Consider the following 25,153-nt stretch of genomic DNA (forward strand, 5'->3'; position numbering starts at 1 on the left):
TGTTGTACTGAGTAGCAGCATTTTGCTTCACTGCACTGCCAACATTCCTTACTGTCTGTCTCTATTGGTTTGGCAGAGCTGCAATGAGCCTGTACTGATCATTCTTGATTTATGTACTTACCTCCGCATTCAGTTACTTATAGGGCTTCCATTAAGGAAGGAAACCGCATTTAGTATACAAAATGATTAAACTATTAGCATGTTACGCACATACACACACAGGTATGAGCACATTATTTGTCAGGTGTTTTGAACTATTTATAGACTTGCGCCACTAGGTTGACCAAAGGATTCTCTCCGGTCTTCTTACCTGAATTCTCAGACAAGACACTGGAACATTCAATGTAATGGTGTGACAGACACAGTATACATTCGTTTGTAATTCTCACCATTCTTATAACTATCTTCTGAATTGTTAGCGAACCCCAAAATGTAAATGTTTCAGCATTTACTTTTACATCCCTAGAATCAAAAAAGCACATGCTGCAAAGTAAATAAATTCCACGCGTTTTTTAGATGAATGACTGAATGATAGTTATTCTACTTTACACCCAGCATATTTAACTGGCTTTGATGTCTTATGATATAATGTGACTTCCATGTAACACTGGAATGCATTATTTGACTTACACACTCTTGCACAATTAATTGAGAAACTATGTCTGATTTAGACTTACAACCCTGTTTAAATCCTTTTGCAAACTTTTAGTGTTAACAAAATGGAAATACATATATAAATAGGTACTTTCTGCCCGCCCACCCAAAAAAAACAGGGCCCTATAAAGTGTAGGAAGTGAGAAATCCAGTTTATTCTGTATCTTAAAGAAGGCAAAAGATGTGATGACGGAGACAGACAGAAGACCTTCAGCCACCTGGGGAGGATTTGGTCACTTTTTATAACCTGGTGCAAGGATAAGACGAACAAGTGATTTTTGGGGGGTATTATCAGGCAGTGCTAAACTACACATAGGACTAACAAAACAATTGGTTTACTGATTCATAACAGGTGGAGCTTTTTACAGAATGCAATTCACTGTCGATACGGCTATGTAAACATCTGACATTTAGATGCATTGTAGGCCTTACAATATGGTCATGTGGTATCCCTATCAAGAACTGGTTTCAAAGTACACTTTTGGGATTATAGGAACCGGCCAACAAATGTTCTTCGATTAGAGGAGTATGGTTATCTGCTTCTATATTATAATAAAAAACAGGGACCTCGTTATGTGGGTAATATTGAATTAGTCTAGATATCTCCATTGACAATAACTTGTTTCTATAATCGCTTTGCCAGATGCAGGTGAGATTAGGGGATGCTGGTAATAAAGTCTCTCGTGCCAGAGGAACTCAGTTATCATCTTGCGTATCATAAATAATGGATTAGGGGCCTCTTCCTAATGGGTGATATTGAACCGATCTAGTTATCTACATTGACTGCCATATTTTTCTTGCTGTGTCGACCATGACCGGGTTTCTCATTGTTGAAACGTTTGTACTGTTGTTCACTGTTCATCATCTCCCTGGGACCATGATGACTTGTTTTGTCTTGTTATTCTCCCCAAACAGAAGGGAGACTGGGCCGCCGAGAGGGTGATCAAGGTTCCTAACAAGAAGGTGGAAGGATGGGCGATGCCAGAAATGCCAAGTGGGTATTGATCTTCCTCATTACATTGGCTTCATAGTGCGACTGAAGCTAAATGTATTTTGGGCTTGATGTTGCCACCACTTGAAAGTCACTAGACCTTTAAATTTACCTTCTAAAAATCACTTCAGCCACAAATTAACACAATACTTTTCTAGAAGGGGAAACGTTCTGTGTTAAACTCCACTGGTCAGATAAAATATCTGTACTCACTTACTAGGAGCCCATCACAGACAACTACGGATGTTTGGTTCCTCATATGGTTCCTATCTTGGTGGAGCAAACTGATAGCCGGCATAGGGTGATCTTCCATCTAACTGGAGTGGGTTATTAGCTGTGGTGGACACAGGTAGCGATGGAGCAACCTCTCATAGAGCCTCATTTAGAGGACAGCACTAATGGGACATCCACCAAAAAAAGGAGGATGCCTCGTCTGCCCTTCTCTTTGTGTCACGATCACTAGTCCTCCTCAGGATCTGGGCGATGCTCAAAGGGGTCCACCTCCTGACATCCCCAAACTCTGACTAGACTATGTCCAGAGTGTTGAGGCGATCAAGCGAGGGAAAGGGTTAGGGTAGGTGCAGCGTGGGACGAGGGAAACCGGCAACAAAACAACATACAATTAGCATCAAAATACAAGTCTAACTACACTCATAATTTCTTGCTAATACCACTCCCGTACCTGACAAAGATCTTCCCTGTCTGCTATACTTCCTCGGTCTGGTGAGATTCCTCTCTCACTGCTGGGAACGATGTACAAGCATCTAGAAAACCAAACCACATCCAGTCAATACTACATCACCCCTGGGTTAGTGGATTTAAACAACAAAGTATCAGGCCATCATACATACCCTATACCACACGCCCTCGTAAACAAAAGAAAAGAAAGGCCCTCTCCAGGAAGCAGGTATGTGCCGCAACCCTCTGATGGGAATCCATACAGTCAAAGAGCAACGAACACCCAGAACACTTTTCCCTTCAGGGCCTCCAGATAGGGTATCGCTAGACCCTGCTCCCACAATGCAGGCTAGAGTCGCATTTCACGATAATACCAAAAAGTGGTACCTCCAATATGGTTTTTCCGGCACTCTCCACCGCGTAGCTCCCAGGTAAGCCTATCTTCGGCAACAAACTTAAAAAGTACCTGCAGCCGGCAATTCCTCCGTGTGTTACCTGAAGAGTCTGCAAACACACGGACATCCTTTCATTCTCGGCCGCTTCTGTCCGCTGCAGCCGCAAACGGAAAATCCAGGCTCGGGACTGCTGGTGTTGACAAAACGAGAACACCACAGGAGCCTCTAGCGAAACAAACTGCTTTTTCCCTGGCGCCGCCGCGGCTCGGGGGAAACACTATATGGCAAGCTCTCGCTCGGCTGAGCGGAGCGAAGGGAGAACCAGACGACCCCTCCTGAAGGTCCCAGTCACTGGAGTTGTTCGCTCCGTGGGACGAGAGCCCAGGAAAGAGCGGTACGATCTGTAAGGGGCAGAGCAGCCGCTCTGCATCCAGGATTTCATAAACAACAACGAGAATCACGTACAACACTCCCTGCGTTGTACGTGGTTTAATAGTTCCGACTCCTCCCCGAAGGATAGCCTCCTGGGAGGTGTAGTTCCACTGCCACCTTCAGGCACAATGCGGTAGGCGCGTCACTCGGTCAGCGCCTGACACTTTGATTCTCCACCTTATTGAGAGTGTAGAAGAATGCAGAGATCTAGACAGAGGAACTGCTGCTGGCTCCACCTGTCAGGAACCTCTTCAGAGCTAGCCCAACACTGGTAGAAAGGGTATCAGAAGTACGGTCCCCGACACCAATTCCACTTGTGTTACTTCCAAGAATATCTGCTAGTCTTGCTTGTGGTGGACTTTGGTACTAGGGAGTTTCATGGTTTAAGACTAGTGCCTATATTTGTCAGAAATAATTGACGTGAATGAAATCTTTCACCATGCATTGCATGCATACGTAAGTTTATCATCAATTCACAAGTCCTTAAGGGGATCCTAAGTATGTCTGTAAAGAGATAACTGTTCTTAGAAGTATTGTCCTGTCATGGTGAGTTAAGGGACGAAGGTGGTCAGAATCACTATAGTCACTATTCGGTCAGTCGGGTAGTATGGAACTGGTACGTGAAGGACAGGCTCCTAGTTTCTATTTGGTGACACTGTGGTCTGCTTCTGACATCTGTGTTATGAGCACATCTGTTATGATGGAGGTCCGTTGTTTAAAGTCATGACAGAAGTGACGTATTCTAAGATCGACTTCCCTCTATGTAGAATTATGGTGGCCATGTTATTGCATTTTAATTGAAGTACAGGATACATTCTTAATCAAAAAGGTTTGAGATCAAAATGTTTCCATCAAAAGACATTTAAACGATTTTCTTTCATATCCCTTTCCTGAGGCACATGGACGTTGAAGGAAAAATAAACAGCTTGGAGCTTAGAAAATGCAAAGAGACAATGTGAGGAACAGGGGCACATCGATTGACTGTAAGCGGTTGTATGTTACAATATTGAGGTCAATAAAATTGACCAATATGAATTGACTATCACTATATCCTCAAGCTAAGCATATATTAAGAAGTATGGGTTTAATATTCCGACTCCACATTTACTTAACTATATTGAGGTAGTCAATATTGAGGTGTCAATTTGTTGATGTTCTATATTTTGACCAAATATTGTGACTCCCCAACCTCTGAGGACTTTTAAGCTGTTGGACTGGTAATCTGGGGAGTGAGGGGCGCATGGATGCTGAGCAACTGGTGGCACGTAGACATTGTAAGAAGGATCTCCCACATCGACAATGTAAGGAGACTGGCGCACATGGATAGACAGTATGAGGTGATCACACTGCCATGGATTGGTTCAGTCCCTGGCATCTCCAATTCTTCATCTGACAACACTATGTCCAAAATGTTATTCACCTTGCAAGAACAATATAATGCAACTTGTGGTATCTGCACTTTATAGCATGGGTATCCTAGCAGTTGGTAATACGGATGTATAATAAATAGAACAAATACCACAGTGTGCTTTGAAGCATACACTCCATTGTGGTATGTACTTTATCATTTGAGGTTCTCAGTGCCGTATTTGCTTCCTCAGGCCTCATAACCAGCATCGTGATCTCTATGGACGATCGATACTTGTTCTTCAACAACTGGCTGCACGGGGATGTGCGTCAATACGATATAACCAACACCAGCAAGCCCAAACTGGTGGGACAGGTAAGCATTCCCTGGGGTGTCATTGCTGGTTATTAACTTTCAGGTGATTGTTTTGGGCTTTCTTGGGCTGAAAATAATAAGTTATGGGGTGTGGAGACTTTATTGTGAAGTTCCTTGCTTTCCAAATACCCATTAATTGTGTATTTGCAACTTCTTCAATTGTTATCATGGGACCAAATCATTCCATGTACTAATTGCTATCCAGCTATGCGAGGAAGCTCCTGTTGCAACCTTTCTGGACTTACCGGGTCTTCAACAATTCGGCTGCGAATCAGCTTCATAGTTTTTTAATAAAACAGTTCTCTTGTAATTTTGTTTTGCATATATATTTTCTTTATTTCTATATACATTTTCTGATATTAAATCCTTTTGTTTATATTTTTGGGGCTTATTAAATCCAATCATAACACTTAATGCCAAAATTGATTCTCTCAATATGTTTCGAGCACACATTTGTCCTTCATCAAGGGGCTGGGTATGTATAGTCTCTTCAGTTAATCTGAATACAGCAGAGGAACAGCATTCACCATAGAATCTCACATCCCATTCTTGAATGATCGAAAGTCAAAATGAGGCAAATTCTTGCAATCATTCCACTACATATGTAAAAGTCCCTCTATTTGAGGCAATACTCATCCTCATACATTTACTGATCATGTTTTCAGTCCTGTGAAAACACCAGTCAAGAAAATGAGACAATGCGTATCATGGTCCCATTTCGATTAATCGTTAAAAGTCTTTTTACAAATTCATTTTCATAAAGTCACAAGGAGTAACATTGTTCAGGCATACTTGAATCTCCACATTTTAATGGATTGTAATGTCTGGTGCTCACTGTTTCAAAGAATTACCTCTGTTGTATTGTGTTATCTCCATTTGACTCTTTTTGATGTTCCAGTCAAATTCCCCACAGGTGGATTTTCACATGCAAATAGGAGCTCTCACGCCCTTTTGCTGTGAGAATAAAGAAGATTGGCAAAATGATCAATTTTCAAAGCCGTGATGAAAAGGGATTTCAAGATGAATCTCGTGAAACCATCAAATCTACTTTCTACTTTAATTTAGCACAAACAAATAAATATTGCCACATTGTTGGAAAATCCTGCACCTTGGCCTAAACATAGGAAAAACACCAAGCTATGCAAAGCTGTGGTTGCCTGGATATTCGACTTGAAACTGCATAACAAAACCTTTGCGCACCTGTAGGTTTGTCTATTAAGCATCGGCCATGATGTGGTGAAATTTCCCTTTCTTTTTCTAAACTAAGTCTCTGCGATGAAAATACAATATTCTCTTGAACCCTGCATTGTGGGCTATAAATGTTACAAGATGGCAAAGCATTAATATGTATAAAACAGGTTCAGTGCACCACACAAACACTGGTGTGTAGCTTTTTTTGCACCAATGGTACTTTTATCAGGGAGACACACAATATGATATAAAGTGTAAATTCTCAACATATTCTTTTACTACCAATGCTGTAGTTATTCCCTAGTGATAGTGAAGACAGAACTGAACCAAAAAATTTTTAAAAATTATTTATCGGCATCCGCTCTTAAAATATCTATCTCGCTTTTGACACTGCCCCGGAAAGCCACAATGCCAGTCCTTTAGGATTACCCAAGAGGTCACAACTACCAGTATGACTTCACATAGAAATACATTTTGTGCATGAAAAAAGCGCCTTGAATCACCTTTTAAGTGGTGTCACCGAAAGACGGTTGCATCAGGTAACCTTGTTTTGGAAACCAATTGTTTAAATAACGCAGGCTGTGTTACTTTGTCCATGTCATCTATCACACCTTAGAGATATTACTAACGCAAAGCATGTTTCTCATGAATCTGAAATGATTTGCTGCTAGATGTATTGGCTTGATACTGAGACTAGAGCTATTAACCATTTACCTGACATGCTCAGCAACATGAAATCTCTTGCTTCTTAAATAATGAATTGCTTACAAATCACAGTTTCAATGTCTTTCTCATGCTTAAACAGACCAGTCACATTTTAAAAATGCATTTAGTTTTAGACAAGTAATGACAAATAATAGCAGAAGAATCAGGTTAACATAATACATTCATAATTTTTTAACTTATGTTTCAGTTAAATTGGTTTGCGATACCTTCTTATAAGATAGTCTATGATCTACTTTCTTCTAAGATAAGATCTTAATTTTGGACTAATAAGACCAATAGCTGTTATTAGCTGTCAGCAAGATGGGTCAGTGTGGTGAACACGTCCTGCTAACACCTACAAGTCATGAGTTTGAATCCCCAGCAAGAACAACTCAGCCTTCAGAGATTTGTAATTTGAACACTATTAAAGCAGGTGATAGTAATACCTGTTATTTAGATTGTTTTAAAGGGCAAACATGGCTTATAACGTTCTATAAATAACATTGATCTTCAAAACTCACAGTGGGCACACTCGAGCTAAATAAAGTAAAGAAAGACATGCACTACCCTATGCCAAAATTATTAAACTCAATCTAAGAATTGTAGCTAAAGATAGGTTAGTAGAATTCTTTAGATATCTTTCATAAGCATGTTCCAAAATTGACTGCTGTGCGAAATTTGTTCCTTGTTTATTGTTGTATTTCTTTTTTACGCGGAAACATATTCATTCCTTGGCTATGAGTTTGATGCATTTGTCAGCCAACAAATGTTTCGCTCTGGCTGTACGAGTCAACGATCTTCCCAAGGCGTTACCAATAGTCACAGTAGAATTGAGTGAGAAGTAGCTGCCTCACTGAAATCTGTGAATAGGCACCTTACCCACTTTGAACAGAAGTTTTGATCTGTGTCAAGCCTGTGTTATAACAAATTGGGGTTGATACAAATCTCGCCTGTGCATCCAGGGTGAAACACGGCAATGTTACTCAATTTAACAATAAGAGAAGGTTAGATCGCCTTCACAGTATTCAAATCTGTGGTTTACTAGTTAGGAAATTCTTTATTGGGGAACGCTCAAGCTACTAAAGCTAATCGTGATGACTTATGCAGCATAGTGGACTACAGGAACTAGCACAGAAGCCAAGTTGGGAGGTAGAGAGGAGATGTTATCTAACCGTGATTGTATCGTGTGTTGCAGGTGTGGATCGGTGGCAGCATTGCAAAAGGAGGACCGGTAACCGTGGTGCACGACGAGGAACTTAAGTGCCAGCCAGAGCTTCTCATCTTGAAGGTAAGCATCAACAACTCACCTTAGTGATTTCTCCTAATTGTCTGGCATTTTACCCTCCGTCCTTCACAGCAGTTCCCTAATGTGGACTTTGAGCATCTGTCGACCTCTGAAATTGCATAAACATGGCTGCCGAGCTGAAGTTGATCTTCTCCTATCATTTATTTAAAGTCTAAAGATGAGATACCTCGCAAAATCTCTGTCCCTGAACATCAGCTTAATTACTTATTCCCCACTTGATACTGGCAAGAGGTTCTGTGGTTTCTGTCTTCTTGAAGAGCTCCTCATCAACTCCAAATATGGGCCAAAAAGTTCACAGACTAAATGGCACACATGAAATCTCTGAGTAGAGAGATGCTGGAGTGGTATTTGTAGCCCAACAGATTACATTAAGTGGAAAGGCCAAACCTACTTCTGCAGCAACCTCATGAAAGTAACATCTAAGAGTTTACACTTCTTGTCTCTCCAGTGCAGTAAATTGTCAGTAGAATCATTCTCATGGTAAAGGGATTGATTCTTCCACTCTCTCCTCAAATAATGTTTTGCTAAGAAATAACAGTTTCAATGTGACTGTCCAACTTAGAAAGGCTACAAAAGCCTTTGCCTTTTCTAATTACTCAAAGCTGCCTTACTTTGTCGCAACCATGGTGCCAAAACACTCTAGGTGCTCTGCTGGGGCCTACGGCATCTTTGTGTCTAGAGAAATTCTTATTTGAGTCAAGAGTCTCACCTGCTTCAAAGAGATTGACCGCATATTTGGAGGGCCCCATCCCACCCTTTCATGGATTCTGCTCATCCTTAGGGTAATTTTTAGTAACTAAAGATCGGACCGTCGTAGATGGTGTTAGTGTCTCTTTTGCTACCCTGGTCTCCTGCTCAAGAGTAATGAGGCCTGTGGGGGTAGGCTGTTGTTTCCCTTCCCAAAGAGAGGACAGAAGAAGTATAACCTCTGATGCAGCATTATATTCATAAACAGAGGATGAGAGAGGGATAAGCATTGAATGCGACATCCCATTTCCCATACCTCATACCCTTCCTGCCTTCACCTGTATTATGGACAGTCCAGGAGCTGCAGCTCCTACCCAAAAGTCCAGAAAGCCACAGGAACTTAGTACTGATCCACCACACACCTTTATTGTGGGCAAACATATACAGATAGATCCTGCGATTGCTTGAGTACAAATATAGGAATATGTTTGGGTGGGATATGGCCCACCTAGACCTTCCAGAGTCAGTCTTGCACATTCACATAGTAAATCTTACATTCATGAACACACCCACACTTACATAACCCCACACTTACACACACACACACACACACACGTGCATGTGAATATTGTAGCTTAAGCTCCCATCTGCATTCCTTTAAGCTTTCCCAGCCATAACCCTAGTCTGCTCAGCCTCCTTGGGTTTAAATGCACTTGTAATAAGGCAGACTGAAAAATCTTGGTAATCCATTGTGTTTGTGATGGAGTACCCGTCTGGCAGATGTTTCTAATGTCTTGACTTCTGGAACAGGCTGTACTTGGGAGCACATCAATTTTGTATTAAAAATGCATTTGGTTCAGAATGCGACTTTAGCCGGTGGTGTGCTTTGGCAAACTTGATGACATTTCATTACTGCTTAATAATTCATGCTGGCTACCAGTGGAGCCGCTCATGCAGTTCACACCCTAAGGTATTGTCCTTAAAATCTTATAGAAAATCTACCCTTTTTCTCTCCATAATTTCTTTTTTTGATTTCAAATCATTTTTATTAAATTTCAAATGAACAAATAAATAATGGTCAACTCAGTAATAATGATAAGTACAATGGTGAGATGATTAACAGGAACGAAAGTGAGAATCGAAAAGGAGAATCGAAAATAAGAATACCTGTAAGTCATAAGAAAGCAAAGTAAATGGAGAACAACAAGTTACTCAAGTGCCTTGCCATAGTGATCACAGTGAAGTCGCAGCGATATACATGGATAGTAATAACAAATACTATGCAGTACAGGCAAATCAAGCAAGTACAGTTACATGATTGTAGTGGTGGAAAATCCAATACAGTACAGGAGTATCACCGCGAGTATGGTATTCCATGAGCATTACATTATGGGGAATTGAGTCTAATTTCACGGAGGGTCATGTGAGAAGGAAAAAGCAGCAAGGGACTTCCATAACTTCCTGTGTGATTTACACCAGAGGCGTGGAGTGCGGCGTTGTCCGCTCCTCTAAGGAAGGAGAGCCATTCTTGCCACATCCTAAATGAGACTTCCTTGGAGTTTTTCCACTTATTCAGAACAATTCTACATGCTAGAGTGAGCATCAGATCTAGCAAGTATCAGTCATTTACACCTGTGATCTTAGGGTCTAGAGCACCTAGAAGGACATAAGAGAATTCCCTTGGAGGGGTTATGTTGAAAATATTGCCTATACACTCGTAAATCTTATCCCAATATGTTTGAAGGATAGGGCAGTGGAAAAGCATGTGGGCAAGGGTACCAATGTGGGATTTGCAATTCCAGCATGTAGGGCTTTCACTGAGGTTCAGTTTAAAAATCCTCTCGGTGTCCAGTAAGACCTATTTATTAACATCAGTTTAGTTTGTGACAGTATTGGAGAGATTTTATTCGAGAAGAGGGTGATATGTATCTTATCCATAATTTCTTGATTGTATGAACATGTTCTACTCTGTCCATCCCTCTAGAGCTATCTGACCTCAAGCATATTGTCTATTGCAGAACACCCACCTTACAAATGCCATAAAAGCCTTGCTCTAGTAATCACAGCTGACCCACATTGCCAGTACAATTATTCCAGAATGTCTGTGCTCTGTTTGGGCCTACAGCATACTTGCGTCTACAGAAATCTTTATGAGAAGTAAGGGGAACCACAGTGTGTTTTAATTTGAAGAACGCTCAGTCTAACAGCATCTGGGTTGGACTAAGTGCTCGACGTGTGAAAACATCATTATGTTGACCTCTGTATTTGAATTACCTTGACTTCTACTGACATGTACTTGGGCCAGGGTCATTACGGAGACTATGGCCATTAGTTCGACGTCTTCCAGCATAGGCTGGGTAAATTGGATATTGTACTTCCAATCCTTTCAATTCAAGCTCCAAAGCTATGTCAAAGTCGATATAATGTCCCTGGGCGAATGGATAGTGAGTAGAGGTAATGGTAGACAAAGTAGCAGTCACACAAAGTAATGTTCAGATGAAGCAATGGTAGTCGTGCTAACAAGGGTGCATTGCTAAACACATATGCGAGAGTCCTGAAACCTCAATGGAGAACTTCAGCTTCAGTGAGTAAAATGCAGAGAATGGTGATAGGTCAAAGACACCTCTATAGGCTAGAGGGCCATCTGCAGAATTCATTTTTTAATCTAAAGGCTTCCCTTTTCTTCTGTTTTAAAGACGCTAAGATAAAGCTGAGATGTTAAACTTTTGTTAAAAACTTACAACACGGCTCAGGGTGGGGTTGTTTGAATCTTTTAACCTGTGTGTATTGAACTAACCATTTATTTGGAATGTTCTGCCCATCTAGAACTACTCATCAGTGCCAATTGGAAAAACAGTATATTTTATGTGATAGCCTCTTCTTAACTTAGGTCATGGGTATAAACCTCCGGGGATATGGTTAAGAGTATTACATCTTTCAAAGTATGCAGGCAAATCCATCGGTTTGTACAGGTAAATGTGGGGCAATGTCCATGAAGTTGCCTAGAACTTCAGTGTTTATCATAGTCCCTAGAAATCATGTATTCTCTGTAGCAACAAAAATATTCATAATACTCCATTGGAAAGGTCTGTAATTAGTTTAACCTCTGGGTGCACAGAGGATTAGCATTGAAGTCAAAGAAAAATAAGTGCCCATATGGGGCAATGTACAACTGTAAAAAAGGCTTGTCACACATTTTAGATCAGACAAGATTATTGAAATGTTAGGTTCTATGATTGCCCATCATATCCCTGTACCAGTAAACATCTCATCAAAGTTTTGTGCCAGAAAATAACATATTACTCTTCTTACCCTTAGGTGGTTCTGTGACGCATCTTATGAGAAGGTGTTGGCATGTATGTAGACAGGGCTGCTAAGATTTTGCAGCCTGCTTTTAGCACTATGAGGTTACCACCCAATGATGCCAGCTGAGCAGTTCAATTGTGTTGCTCAGTTATGAAGATGGTTGAAGTGCAGATATAGCCATTGTGTAGCTCAGTTACTCAACCCTGCCGATGTAGTGTTGAATTAGGCCTCATGTGTTGTGCAGTTGTATCTGTTGTGCTGTTTACTTATGCCAATTGTATGGCTCAATTATGCCAGTGGTGCTGCTCACTTACGCATGCGGTCAGACTGGCTGTGCTTCCCACTCATGCTTGTGGTGCTTTTCAGCTACTTCTGGTGGGTTCTTCAACTACACCAGATGTTTTTCTCAAAGCACATTCTGCACACACATCACAATGGTTCTGCACAAATATTCCACCTCTTCTACACAATTATACTTGTGCTCATTTATGTCCATTGAGCTCTTCAGTTATCCATGCCAACCAATTGTATTATGCTGTCGTTATACTTAATTATGCCTGTGGACCGCCTGAATTAGGTCTGTTCTCCTCAAATAACCAAGCTATTCTGAACAAAATGCAGCGCCTCTACTGGTCTTTAAAAAGCACTGGTCCGTCACTTCTTGATGTGCATAGTAAAGTTGACCCACTTTATACCATGTAATTTTTTTCTTCAAACAAGCTTTATTTTTTTTTTTTTTTGAAACCGTTTATTGCAATCTCAAATATATACAGGTATGGGCCTACAACCTTCCGGCCGGCCGCTAAAGTGACGATAACAAATGAGAAACATACAATGAGGCACTTAGCTTTGCATAGACACTAAGGCAGGAGGTATCAACAGCGCAGGCCATGTGGCTCAGAGCCCGCCATACGGTTTCATTTTCTACAACACAACAACATAAATAAACACACACCCGCAAGGCAACCCACAATCGAGAGTGACAGCACGTGCTCCTCAAATGGGGGACCCCAAACCATCCACTGAAAACCCCCAAGAGGGGAAGGGAAACAAGTCCAGGACTGGGGGAACACTATGCTTGGAGCTAGGGAAGGGAGAAAACTAAGGGGATGGAGCTGGTGAGGCGGTAGGCAACGACGGCGGCTCGCAGATATCCCCGCGGAAGGCGTTCCAGGGGCCCCATATCTTCACCCATGCACCAGGCTTACCCCGCGCCACATACACCACCTTTTCTCGGAACATGCACCAATCCATGTGTTCTTTCCAGGCCGATACCGCCGGGGACCTCTGGGATCCCCACAGCTGTGCAACGTCCCGCTTAGCCACCATATAGCCCAGAGTCACCCATCGCGTCTGCGGAACTGAGTAATCGGTCGGTTCCCACACATTCAGCAGACATCTCCTCGCTTCAGGCAACAGCGCGACATGCGTAACCGCTCGCAGGACCTCATGCACACCACGCCAGAATCGCTCCACCCTCGGGCATTCCCACAAAATGTGTAGAAAGGTCGCTGAGGCACCACATCCACGCTTACACAGTCCGTCCTCGGCATAGCCCATACGCAGAAGCCTTGGCCCCGTCATGTACACCCGGTGGAGTATCTTAAGCTGGACGAAACGAAGGCGAGCCGGGATGGCCACCTCCTTCGGAGAGGCCACCGCGGAAATCCAGTCCTCGTCGTCCAACTCCAGCCCATCGGCAACCCAGGCCTCGCGGAGGCCAGTCAGTAAGCCCGAGCGATCATTTATCAATTTCTTGTAAATGAGGGAGATCGTGCTGTCCGGAACATGGCCATCTAGCACTCGATCCTCCAGGGGGGAGGACTCCGGGATGGAGGCCACGTCTGAGAAGACGGAGCCCAGTGCGTGACGGACCTGCAGGTACCGAAAGTATTCACTGCCCCGCAGCTGAAACTCCGCCTGCAACGTCTCAAATGTTTTAAATCCTCCCCTCGTCCAGAGATCCCCCACTGTACTGATGCCTATAGTGTCCCACTGCGCAAAGCCCTTTGAGGTCCACAGAGAGCCCAACCTCTCGGACGCATACAGCGGTGACGCCCGGGTCAAACGGTCCTTCCAGCCCATAGCTGCACTAGCCGCGTGCCATACTCGCACCATAACACGCGTGGGTCCCGTCAAGCGGGAATCGGGCACACTAGCGTAGAGCGCTCGATTGTAGTCGCCACCGGGCAGGAGCATCTTGTCCATTTCAAATGCCGGGTTTAGGGCGGGCCCATAGAGGCCGTGATTAATTGCAGCTAACTGGGAGGCCCAGTAATACCGTTTAATATCCGGGAGGGCAATCCCTCCGTCGTACCACGGGAGCGTCAACTTTGCCAGGGCTATACGCGGCCTCCCGTCCCAGAACAGGCGGCGCTGTAGACCCTCCACTTCACGGAAGTAGCGCGCTGGGACCAGGTCCATGGTGTTCTGGAGAGCGTACAGGAAGCGCGGCAGTGACATCATCTTGAACAAAGCCGCCCGGCCGAGCGGCGAAAGTGGCAAGCGCCTCCAGCGCGCGACATCCTCCTTCAAACGCTGGAGGGGGGGAAGCAAATTTCGCTCGTAGCGGGCCACTGGGTCAAGCGTAATGTAGACACCCAAGTATCGAAATCCCTCCGAGGCAATCTGGATCGGACAGCCCCGCGGGAGGACAGGAGCCTCCCCGGAAAGCACATAGACACAGGATTTGGCCCAGTTGATGACAAGGCCTGAATTACGGCCAAATGAGTGCAGAACATCGACCAGGACAATCAGTGATTTACGCGGGGAGGCTAAATACAAAAGGATGTCGTCTGCATAGAGAGACACGCGGTCCTCATACTCGGGGGTCCAACGGAGACCTCGGATAGAAGGGTGCCACCGCAGCCACTCCGCCAGAGGTTCCAAGGCCAGTGCGAACAGGAGCGGCGACAGGGGGCAACCCTGTCGCGTGCCCCGTCCCAGCACGAATGGGGCCGAGACTCGACCATTCACCACCACCTGCGCAAGTGGGTCCGAGTACAACAATTTGACCCAGCTGACGAAACCCGGCCCGAAGCCGAACTTCGCCAGCATCGCCCAGATGTACGGCCACTCGAGTGTGTCGAACGCCATGGTGGCGTCCAAAGACGCCAAGATGGCCGGCTCCCGCACGAACGGAACACGCGCTAGCACGCCGTGCAGGCGTCGTAGATTAAGAGCCGTATTGCGATGGGGAATGAAGCCGGACTGGTCTTGGTGGACCAGGTCGCCCACCACGCCGACCAGCCGGTTGGCGAGCACCTTGGCGAGGATTTTAGGCTCCGCATTCAAGAGCGAGATAGGCCGATAGGATGTGACTCGGTCTCGAGGCCTCCCCTCCTTGTGGATAACCACGATGGTAGCCAGACGCTGGTCCGGCGGGAGGGAGCCCCGCGAGTGGGCCGCAAGAAACATCGCGCGGAGGTGGGGTGCCAGTACATCCGGTCGCAGCTTGTATAACTCGATAGGAATGCCGTTCGGGCCCATGGCCTTGCCAGAAGCGACCGAGCGGACGGCGAGGGCGATTTCGTCCGAGGTGGGGGCGGCATCCAGCAACTCCCTGTCCTCCACAGAAAGGGAGCGGAGCGCGATGTCACGCAGCAGGGCATGGGAATCCTCCTCCGAGCAGGTAGAAACCGGGGAATATACCTCGCGGAAATAATCCGCGAAGCAAGAAACAATGCCTTCCGGCTCAGTGACACGCACGCCATCCGCCCTCTCAATCAGCGGGACTACACGACTCGCTCTCTCCTTCTTATCCAACCACGCAATCAACTTGCCCGCCTTATCACCCACATCATACAGTCGCCCCTGTTGCTCTCTGCTGAGGCCCCTAGCCGCCTCCGTGACGAGGGCCCTATAGGCCGCCTGCTTGAGGTGCAGAACGTGTAGCGCAGCCTCAGTCACCCCACTCCCCAAATCACCCTCCAATTCAGTAATTTCAGCCTCCACCCGGGTCACCTCCTCCTGTGCGCGCCTCCGGGCATGGGAAATAAAGGAGAGGGCCTCCCCTCTCAGCACTGTCTTGAAAGCCTCCCAAAGGGAGATAGCCGACAGGACTGACCCCACATTCTCCTCGAAATACCGTTGCAAGGATTTAATCAAGTCAGCGTGAATAGTGGGGTCGCGCAGGTACCAAGCGTTGATCGGGGCTACCCTGCCCTCCCCCCTCGGGAAGACACCAAAGTGCAACAGGAGCGGGGAGTGATCTGAAATGCCCCTCGCCAAATGGCGCACCTCCCCCACCCTCCCGGCATAGGCCGCAGGGACAAGGATATGATCAAGCCGCGAAAGGCTACCATGGGCACCCGAATGGAAGGTGTACTGCAGCTGAGTGGGATGCTTTAAACGCCAGCAGTCCACCAATCCCAGTGTATCCAAAAGGCCCGACAGCCACGCCTGTGCCCGGGGGAGGTCCCTAGGGGGATAACGATCCATAGTCCCAGAAACCACTGCGTTGAAATCCCCCCCAACCAACAGAAGCCCCCCCGGAAGGTCAAGAAGGAGGCGCCCCAGGTCCGCAAAGGTGGTGGACTGCAACCCCGGTGGGACGTACACTGAGACAAAGACAACCACTTTGCCCTCCATTCTCCCCACCAAAACAGTGTAGCGTCCCCTCTCATCATGGCGCACCTCGTCTATTTCTAGCGGGAGCGAGGTCTTGACCATAATGCCCACCCCCCGTGAGCCTGACGTAAAGCCCGAGTGGGCCACCAAACGATAACCACGTCGATTCATGGCACAAAAGGAGTTACCAATAAGGTGTGTCTCCTGCAGAAAGACCACATCAGGCGAAATCCGTTTCAGATACTGCAGGACCACACCCCGCTTAATCCTATCCCCCAGCCCGTTGACGTTCCAGGACAACAAAGTCAGGTCCCTACCCCCCATCACATACAGAAGCCATCATTTGTCCCCCCGAGAGCAACTCAAGAACACCAGTACAATAAAGGGTTTGCCTTGCGGTAGAAACGAACCACACCCCACCCCAACCCACCCATCCCAACAAAACTCCCCCCACCCTGCACCCCTGCATGAGCCCAGACAGCCCCCCCAAAGTGCAGTGTGCCTGTCGCCCCATAGAAGAAAACTAACTAGTCCCCCAGAGGAGGAGGGAGATCCCCCAAGAGACCCCGCACGACCCCCTCAGGAGGGGAACTTACCCTAACAGTCAATGGTGACAATAACACAGCCCGGAGCAAGGCCTACCATTAGTCTCTTAGTCCTGATCCGGCGGACCCTCCCCACCAACCGCTCCTCCCCCGCCCCCCCGGCCCCGGTCTCCGGGCAAAGTGTCCAGCCAGTCCCCGGCCGCCTCGGGACGATCAAAAAAGTGTGTGTGGCCATCCACCTCCACCCTCAGCTTAGCTGGAAAAAGCATAGAATATTTGAGATTCAGGTCTCGTAGGCGACGTTTGACTCCCAGAAAGCTCAATCGCTGCTTTTGGACCGCCGGGGTAAAGTCAGGATAGAAATTAATGTCCATGTTGTCCAGTCTGACCGGCCCTTGGAGCCTAGAAGTCTGCAGGATAGCGTCTCTGTCCCTAAAATTGAAGATCCGGGCGATGAGAGGCCTCGGAGGGGCGCCGATCTTAGGTCTACCCCCGGGGACCCTATGGGCCCGTTCCACAGCAAAGAATTTGCTCAGCCCCCGGGGCTGTAGGTGGGTGAGGACCAGGTCTTCCACGAACAGATCCGCCGCCTCCGCCTCTCGTCCCTCCGGCACCCCGATAATGCGGACGTTGTTTCTCCGGGCCCGACCCTCGGAATCCTCCAGTCGACGATTCATCAGGGCGCTCGCCTGGCCTAGCCTGCGCACCTCCTGTTGAAGGGCCGCCACGTCAGTGGTGAGGCCCGAGGTAGAGTGGGCCAAAGAATCGACCCGGTCATTTGTTTTCGACAGATCGGCTCTCACGAGGCCCACGTCCACGAGGACCGAGTCGATCTTCTGCGCCAGAGTGTCAAAGCGCTGGTCCACCGAGGCCTTCATCTCGGCGATGGCGCCCATGACGTCCCGGAGGGTCAGGTCCGTGGGCAGAGCGGGAGCATCAGTCGGGCCCGTGGGGGACTTACGCAGCACCTCTGGAGATCCCTTCTGGAGGGTGTAGCGGTCCATGTTATTGGATTGTTGGGCCGTGCCACGACGGGTCGACTTCACCTTGGCCCGGTCGCCATCTTGTTTTGTGGCCATGGTCGCAATCCCCAAATCGAGCCAATCTCCTCAGAAAGGGGGCAGACAATCCCGTTCAAGGGCTCCGGGGGGGGGCAACCGCCGATCCTCAGGACAGATCGCTGCCGGCGGGTCGGCAGGGCAGCCCAACGAGGCCACAGCACCGCACACCGCCCCGCAACCCAACCTCGCCTGGCAGCAAGGAGGGCGCAAAAGCGAAAGTGAAAGTGCGGGGCACGCGAGCCACCCAGCCTCACCCGCCGCTGTTGTTCACTTTGTGTCCGGATCGCCCCACTACTCCAGGACGGGGGGCCGGTGTGGAGAAGGCCGCAAACCTCTATCGATGCTCCCGCCGGTGTCCGAGGTCCGATTTGAAAACGGAAAACGGACGTCACCTCTGCTCGGGCTCACAAATACAGTCCCCTCATCTGGGACAGGATTCTGTCAGGATTTATGTAGGAGGTCGCGGAGGTCCTCGGGAGCCTCGCACCTACGCGGCCATCTTGGTTGCGTGCTAGGCTCCTCCCCTCAAACAAGCTTTATTGAATGTTTTGCAATAACCTCAGTGAGAACAGACAAATCAGCCAGGGTTACATTACCAGGATCTTAGGGTCCATAGCGATAGGTCAAATGTCCCCGATCTCATGGGTGGGGGTGCAGTCTGGTTTTGGACTATTGGCGTGGATGAAACCATAGGAAGGAGAGGGTGGGGGGGGGCGAGAGGGCGAGTTAGTTGCTGGTAGTGGTCTCTCTCAGGTTGCTCAGGTTGGGGCGAGTGGGATTTCTAGCATGGAGAATATGCAGAGTGAGAGTGATGGACCAGTTGGGGAGGTAGATGGGGGGAGGAGGAGCACATCATGGGGGGTGTAGCCTCAGCAATGATTGATTTTGCCTCCTCTAAGACTGCGTCCCAAGCAGAGGCGATCGGCTAGTTTTTACCCTGCCAATTAATTAATTCCCATTTATTTTCTTTTTTTCAGGGTAAGAAGATTCAGGGAGGGCCTCAGATGATCCAGCTCAGCTTTGATGGAAAGAGGCTGTATTCTACCACCTCCCTGATCAGCACCTGGGACAAGCAGTTCTATCCAGACATGGTGAAGTACGAGATGCCGCCTCTGTTGCGCTCTAGGATCGTAACTTGAAACAGGGAGAGAGAAATAAAAAAAAATATCAGTTGTATCCATAGAAAAACTATAAGAAGTAGTACACTTAAATTAGTATTGAGAAACCTACCATGAGGGCCTTTGTACCCATAGATTTCCACTGTCAACACAAAACCAGATTATTGGCTTTGTCAATGCTTGTTTTCATAGTGGAGGTTTCTGTTGCTTTATTTCACGTTGCCGGCCCTGGACGAACACCTAGAAGTTCTGCAAACTCATGTTTTAATGTGTGAATGGTGGAATGTATCAGCCTGCAAATGGAAAGTCCCATTGGAAGCAGGACTCACTAATGTGTAAACATAAATGTTCCCTTTTTCTGCTCTTTTTCAGAGAGGGGGCAGCAATGGTTCAGATCGACGTGGACGCTGAGAAGGGTGGCCTGACCATCAACAAAAATTTTCTCATCGATTTCGGCAAGGAGCCATGTGGCCCGTCCCTCGCCCACGAAATGCGCCTCTCTGGAGGGGACTGCTCTTCTGACATCTGGATATAGTGGGAAGAAGGCTTGGTGGGCAAGAGGGTCAAGGGTGCTAAGGGTTGCTGGTCACTCACAATTAATGAGCCATTTTTTATAAAAAATGCATTTTTATATCTCCGACTATCATTTTCTTCACTTTAAAAAAAAAAAAAAAGGTCCACAACACCATCAGATGGTTAAAGAGTCCCTCTCTTTGTGCCAGGCCAGCTTTTACCTCAAAACTGAAGTATTATACAGATATTTTGGGCTGTTTACCCTATAGCCAACATCTGTACATAAAAAACACATGGAACTTTTTTTGAGCTTACGATAAGTGCATCCAGTGCTTTCAATCGTCCATCCATAGTACCTCATTTGTATTGACCCATCTACGCGTCTTTATAACCAATGTGCCAAAGATAGCCAAAAACTGGTCTTTTTTGTTTAAGAGACATTGTCTACCTTGTTTATAAACTTCAGTTGCTTCTCTTAGCCAGTAAGTCACGTTGAGCACATCGGGGGCATCCATTTACTTTTTTTTTTACATATTTCATGTCTAGCGCACAACATATCCTAGAATAGCATTTTCCTCTTCTGTATATCCTCAAACATATTTTCGCCTTTTACACGAGCCAAACCCGTTCATCGACCTATGTTATTAGAGTTTCGCACCCTATAAGAGACCACCAACCTCTGCCATGGCAAGCCTAGTGGGAGGGGGCATGGAAGTGGGGTTGTGGAGTTCTTTTGTTTTGTTTGGGGTATGTGACAGCATGATGTAGGCTATAACACATATACTTCAAGGCATAGATGGACGATTGGCATATTAAATAACTACAGCAGATGGAGGAGAAAGAGAGATTTCACACTGTTTCTAATCTCCTCAAATGCAGTTTAAGTTGCTGGACGGAAATGTAATCTATGGGAAGTTGAACTACCGAATGCACTGAAGGATGTTACCATATTGTCAAATGTGTAATATGCCATTAATAAATGCTCAATAAAATTTGTTTTTAAAAAAAAACATATCTTCACCTTTTTTATCAAGTTCAAAGTGACAGTAGAGTAAAAAATGCTGAGAGATACTTGCCATAATTTTTCCAACTTTTGGCCTGGTCAAGAAAACAATCACCTCCCCTGAGAAGTGGATTTAATTTTGGAATTCTATGCTTTTCTAATCTGCAGCATGTCATGACCCTAGGAAGACTTCCCAGCTCCAGCTCAGGCTTAGTAGTGAGACTTGCACCTCACACACTTATTAGTCACTGATTTTGTTAATTATTTTCATGAAAGGGAAACAAGAAAAAGCAATTATTTGTGATGCTATAAACCATTTTACAGCTCTGTGTCTTGTGCTTCCTTCAACCGGTGTCAATGTTTATATAGTAGCTGTTTCATATCCTGTCTTGAGAAACCTCAATTTTACTACATAGGATTGGATGGGAGGTTTTGAAAATAACTACAGGCAACAAAGTGCTTTTGTGTATATATGTTTTGCAGACACAGAGAAAGGTGAAGGAAAGCAAGGATGGAAAAGATCCTTTAAGTATGAGGTAAAGACTCAAGAAGTCTAAAATGGTGGAAGAAAGAGTCATGATAAGGAATAAGACTGGGCAGCGTTGGCATTCGCCAGCAGGCTTCGAAGAAACACATTGAGCCACTGCATCATTTTTATTTATTTAGTTTTACATCTTGAGTACTGGTGTCAACTGCTTCCACTGATGGCGAACTGAACTCTGGGAGCAAAGTGACTGAAGAATCGGGGTGCGCCTGCATTTCTGCCAGATACCCTTGAAATCGTATATCCGACCGCGGACCATCTGAAACACTGACTCTATCGGCGTCCTTTGTCGATATCCACAAGGAATGTTTCAGTCCATCTGGGTAAATGACTGGATGCTTGCACAATGTTTCACCAATAAATTGGTCAAAGGAGGAGTGAGAGTAGCCTTACACTCTAGGGCGGATTTCTTCCTAGACGGCGGTCTCCATGTACAAGTGATCTTCAAAGTCCAGATATCTCAAAATGCTTGAGTTAAATTGATGTGGGGTTTGAGGAAACGGGGTCAGGCATCTCAGCGGGATGGTTGCTCTTCTGGTTACTCCTAGTAAGTAATGGAAGGATTCCACTGCACCATTCTCTCTGCACCAGGTAACAACTTGATCATGCTCCAGAGGAGAGTAACAATCAGCCTGTTGGGAGTAAGCCGGCTCCAACCTGGTCCTATAGTCCACTAAAATGAGGGGAGACTCTAAGACTTCTAATGGAATATGGCACCTCAAGAGGGAAACAGAAAAGGGGCATGATTTGGATGAGGGTGAACTACTGCAGTCATCGTATTTCACAATAACTAATGTTGCTTGGCAACGCTGCACTGTTCGTGCTCTCCTTGCGCTGTCCTTGAAGTAACTCCCTCGTATTGATGCCTCTTGATGCTTTATGACACCAATGTACACCTCAAACTCCATGAGCTAGCCATCCACATGCGCCGGCTCAAGATTTTTCATGCCGCGTGTTCCTCTCCCTGTCTCCGTCGGACCGGACAGTCTGGTGGGGACTCACCACTTCCACTTTGCTCTACTGCTCTCTGGTTAGGATATCACCCTTCGGAAGCGAAAGAAGGGGATACTAGATTCCAGGTGCGCTTTTAATTAATATTTTTCTTCTCACTGGAGGATGAAACAGAGGTGGCCAGCTGGCCTGCAAAGGTCACACGGGTTCAGTGCGTTGTGTGAAGGCCATCAGGGCATATACAATACCAGCCACAGCATTCCAAAGACACATTTATTCTGGTGGACCACAGGTGAGGCACCCACTGTTGTGAACCTGCCCCAAAATGGCCTCTCCAACAGGAGGCCCCCGGATCTGCTAGTGAGTGAAGGTGGTGCTCAGATCTCCCCAGACCACCAGGGTACAACTCAAGAATGCCTGGAGGTTAGCATTTAGCTCCTCAGCTCAATTTATGGGGTGTTTTTGCTCACCAAGCCCCAGGAAGCAAGGTGAGTTTATGGCTCAGAACGACCAGAGAAATGAGACTTTCTACCTTAGTCTCTACTGGAGTGCCTGGCTCGTCAGCAGACAGAGGGGCCCTTCAGCCCATCACGTTAGGCGCCAATGAAGACAGCTTACGGTGTCATATGCTTTACGTTTTTCCTCATGGCATTCATTTATTCAATATAAATATATGGTTATGATCATAGTTTCATTTATTGTTCTCATTCCATAGTGTGATGGTTTGATATAGGATGACAGTCCATCAGTAGCGTATGTTATGCATTCAATAGTGTGATAAAGTGTCATAGATTTAGGAAAGCGTGCAGGAGAAATTCACACGTTTCTTTTTCACTCCTTACACCCTAAATCACAAGACCTGCTTTTCTCATAATAATACAGAGAAATGTACCCAAGCTGCATGCACAGGCATTTTGGTGGAGAGAGAGAAGCTGCAGCATCTCAAGAGAGCATCAGTTCATTGGCAGCCTGCTGGAAGGTCACACACCAGCAAGGGCTGGTCTTACTGGTCACTTTCTCAAGCAAAGCACAACAAAAACAGAAGCAGAGCCTGAGGCCTCTCACTGCACACTGAGAAATACTGCAGTATGAGGGAGAGGAGTGTGTGTGTAAAGAGGACAACCAGGAAATTCGTGTTGATGGCATTTTTGGTGCTAAATTAGACAATAGCTAGAGGCCAGGAAGGCAAGTGAGGGATTCTAACAAAGACTGATTCCCTCAATGATGTGACCTTAGGGCCACCATTTGATATGCTGCCGTTTATTCTCATGTTAACAGGAATCACATGTTTGTTTCCACCATTATTTTTATTTCTACAGTAATGCACATTCATATCATATGCACTGGAACCGCTGTTTAGTTTTTAATAAAACCTTTTGAAATGTACATGATTTGGATTTCTTGTGCGTGTCCATCGTTTGGGACGTGGGTCCAGAACTCACTGTTAATGTGATACGGTCAGTCTCTGACCGTAATGATGGTTATCCAACACGCATTACCTCCAGGTGAGTGATGAGAGGTGCATGGGTTACAGCCTGCCTGTCCTTCCTGCCCATGTTGGTAAGTTAGCTCAAACCTGTGCTTGCCAAGGGGCTGCGAAAGTCTATCTGGGCAGCACTTGTAAAAACGTATTACCGGTGTAAGGGCTGGCGTAAGCGAAGCGTTCACGAATTGAATAACTGGTCCTGTATTAAATGCATTGAACGGAGACCAGACTTTGGGCTCTGATCCGATTCGCAAATCCAATAATCTGGTTGCCTCACTCTGTGGCACAAGAAAGGGAACAGCAGCTCCCTGAAGGCTGCTAACTTATATTGGGGAACACTCCCTGTCCTCCTTAGGGATTACTTGCCTAGTAAGGTGCAGGGGAGTAGGGGATGAAAATAAAGAAGCAAAATGAGAGGGGCTATGTGTTTGTGTGGTGGGGATCTTCAGGGAGGATATGGATACTGCGGAGTGTATTCCTGCAAACTTGGGTTCCTCTTGACCTGCTGCCATCTATCTGAACAGCGGCTATCGAGAGTCAACTCTGTCTTTGCATGCACAGGGCTATCTGCCACTGCAAATATCTCGGCGAGAGCCTTTAACAAGGGAGAGGGCCTTGGATGGCTGGCAAGCACGCTACAGAAGGCTCTAAGGTTATTAGAACATTCCACCCCTAAAGGGCAGAATGTTTTAATTTGTAAAACAAAGGCCTCACAGAGCCCGAAGGGGTTGAAATCCCCTTGGGCTCCATGAGGCTTTTGTTCACAGCAACAGCTGTGACCAAACATTGGAGTGTTGATGCCCCGGGCTTCTACCAGCCATTAGAATCCCAGAGCACTCCATTGTCCCCAGTCGAGCTCCCAACATTCCAATGTTCTAATCACTCTCGGTGCCCGATATCGTCTTCTTCCTCTGTGCTGAAACATGCCTGCTGTTGCAGAACCCTTTAGCCAGCAAACCCCCGCCTCAGTGGACGCATTGCATCCACATCCTCTACCTGACCACCTCATCACATGGTAACTATGGCTAAGTTAAAAGATGAACAGAGTAGCTAATAAGGTTAGGCGCATCAAACGGAGGTAGAAATAAGGATCTACTTCACCATGGTGATCTACTGGCAACATACTGGTTGCCGTATCATAGTAGATCAGTTCGATTGACCACGATATAATGCCACGCAACCCTCCAGCCTACTGGCAGCAACTACCCAAAGAGCACTGGAACTCACTCGTTGCCCTTTTCAGACCCATGCTGGGTGGCCCGCTGGCTTGTGGTGAATCTCAGGACTAAACTTTC

General features: G+C 46.3%; 1 protein-coding gene across 4 annotated transcripts in view; it reads left to right on the forward strand.

Annotated features, from left to right (window-relative positions):
* LOC146772632 (methanethiol oxidase-like) overlaps positions 1–20,884 on the forward strand; it is a 66,389-nt gene extending 45,505 nt beyond the window's left edge. For all 4 annotated transcript variants that reach the window (XM_085639234.1, XM_085639235.1, XM_085639236.1 and 1 more), the window contains 5 exons: positions 1,570–1,648; positions 4,752–4,873; positions 7,965–8,057; positions 19,221–19,339; positions 19,734–20,884. In XM_085639234.1, coding sequence (XP_085495360.1) covers positions 1,570–1,648; positions 4,752–4,873; positions 7,965–8,057; positions 19,221–19,339; positions 19,734–19,896 — 576 coding nt within the window. In that variant the 3' untranslated portion in view covers positions 19,897–20,884. The remainder of the gene's footprint in view (positions 1–1,569; positions 1,649–4,751; positions 4,874–7,964; positions 8,058–19,220; positions 19,340–19,733) is intronic.
* The last annotated feature ends 4,269 nt before the right edge of the window (positions 20,885–25,153 follow it).

The sequence above is a fragment of the Triturus cristatus genome, chromosome 12 (assembly GCF_964204655.1).
Source record: "Triturus cristatus chromosome 12, aTriCri1.1, whole genome shotgun sequence".
In the NCBI taxonomy this organism is placed as follows: Eukaryota; Metazoa; Chordata; class Amphibia; order Caudata; family Salamandridae; genus Triturus; species Triturus cristatus.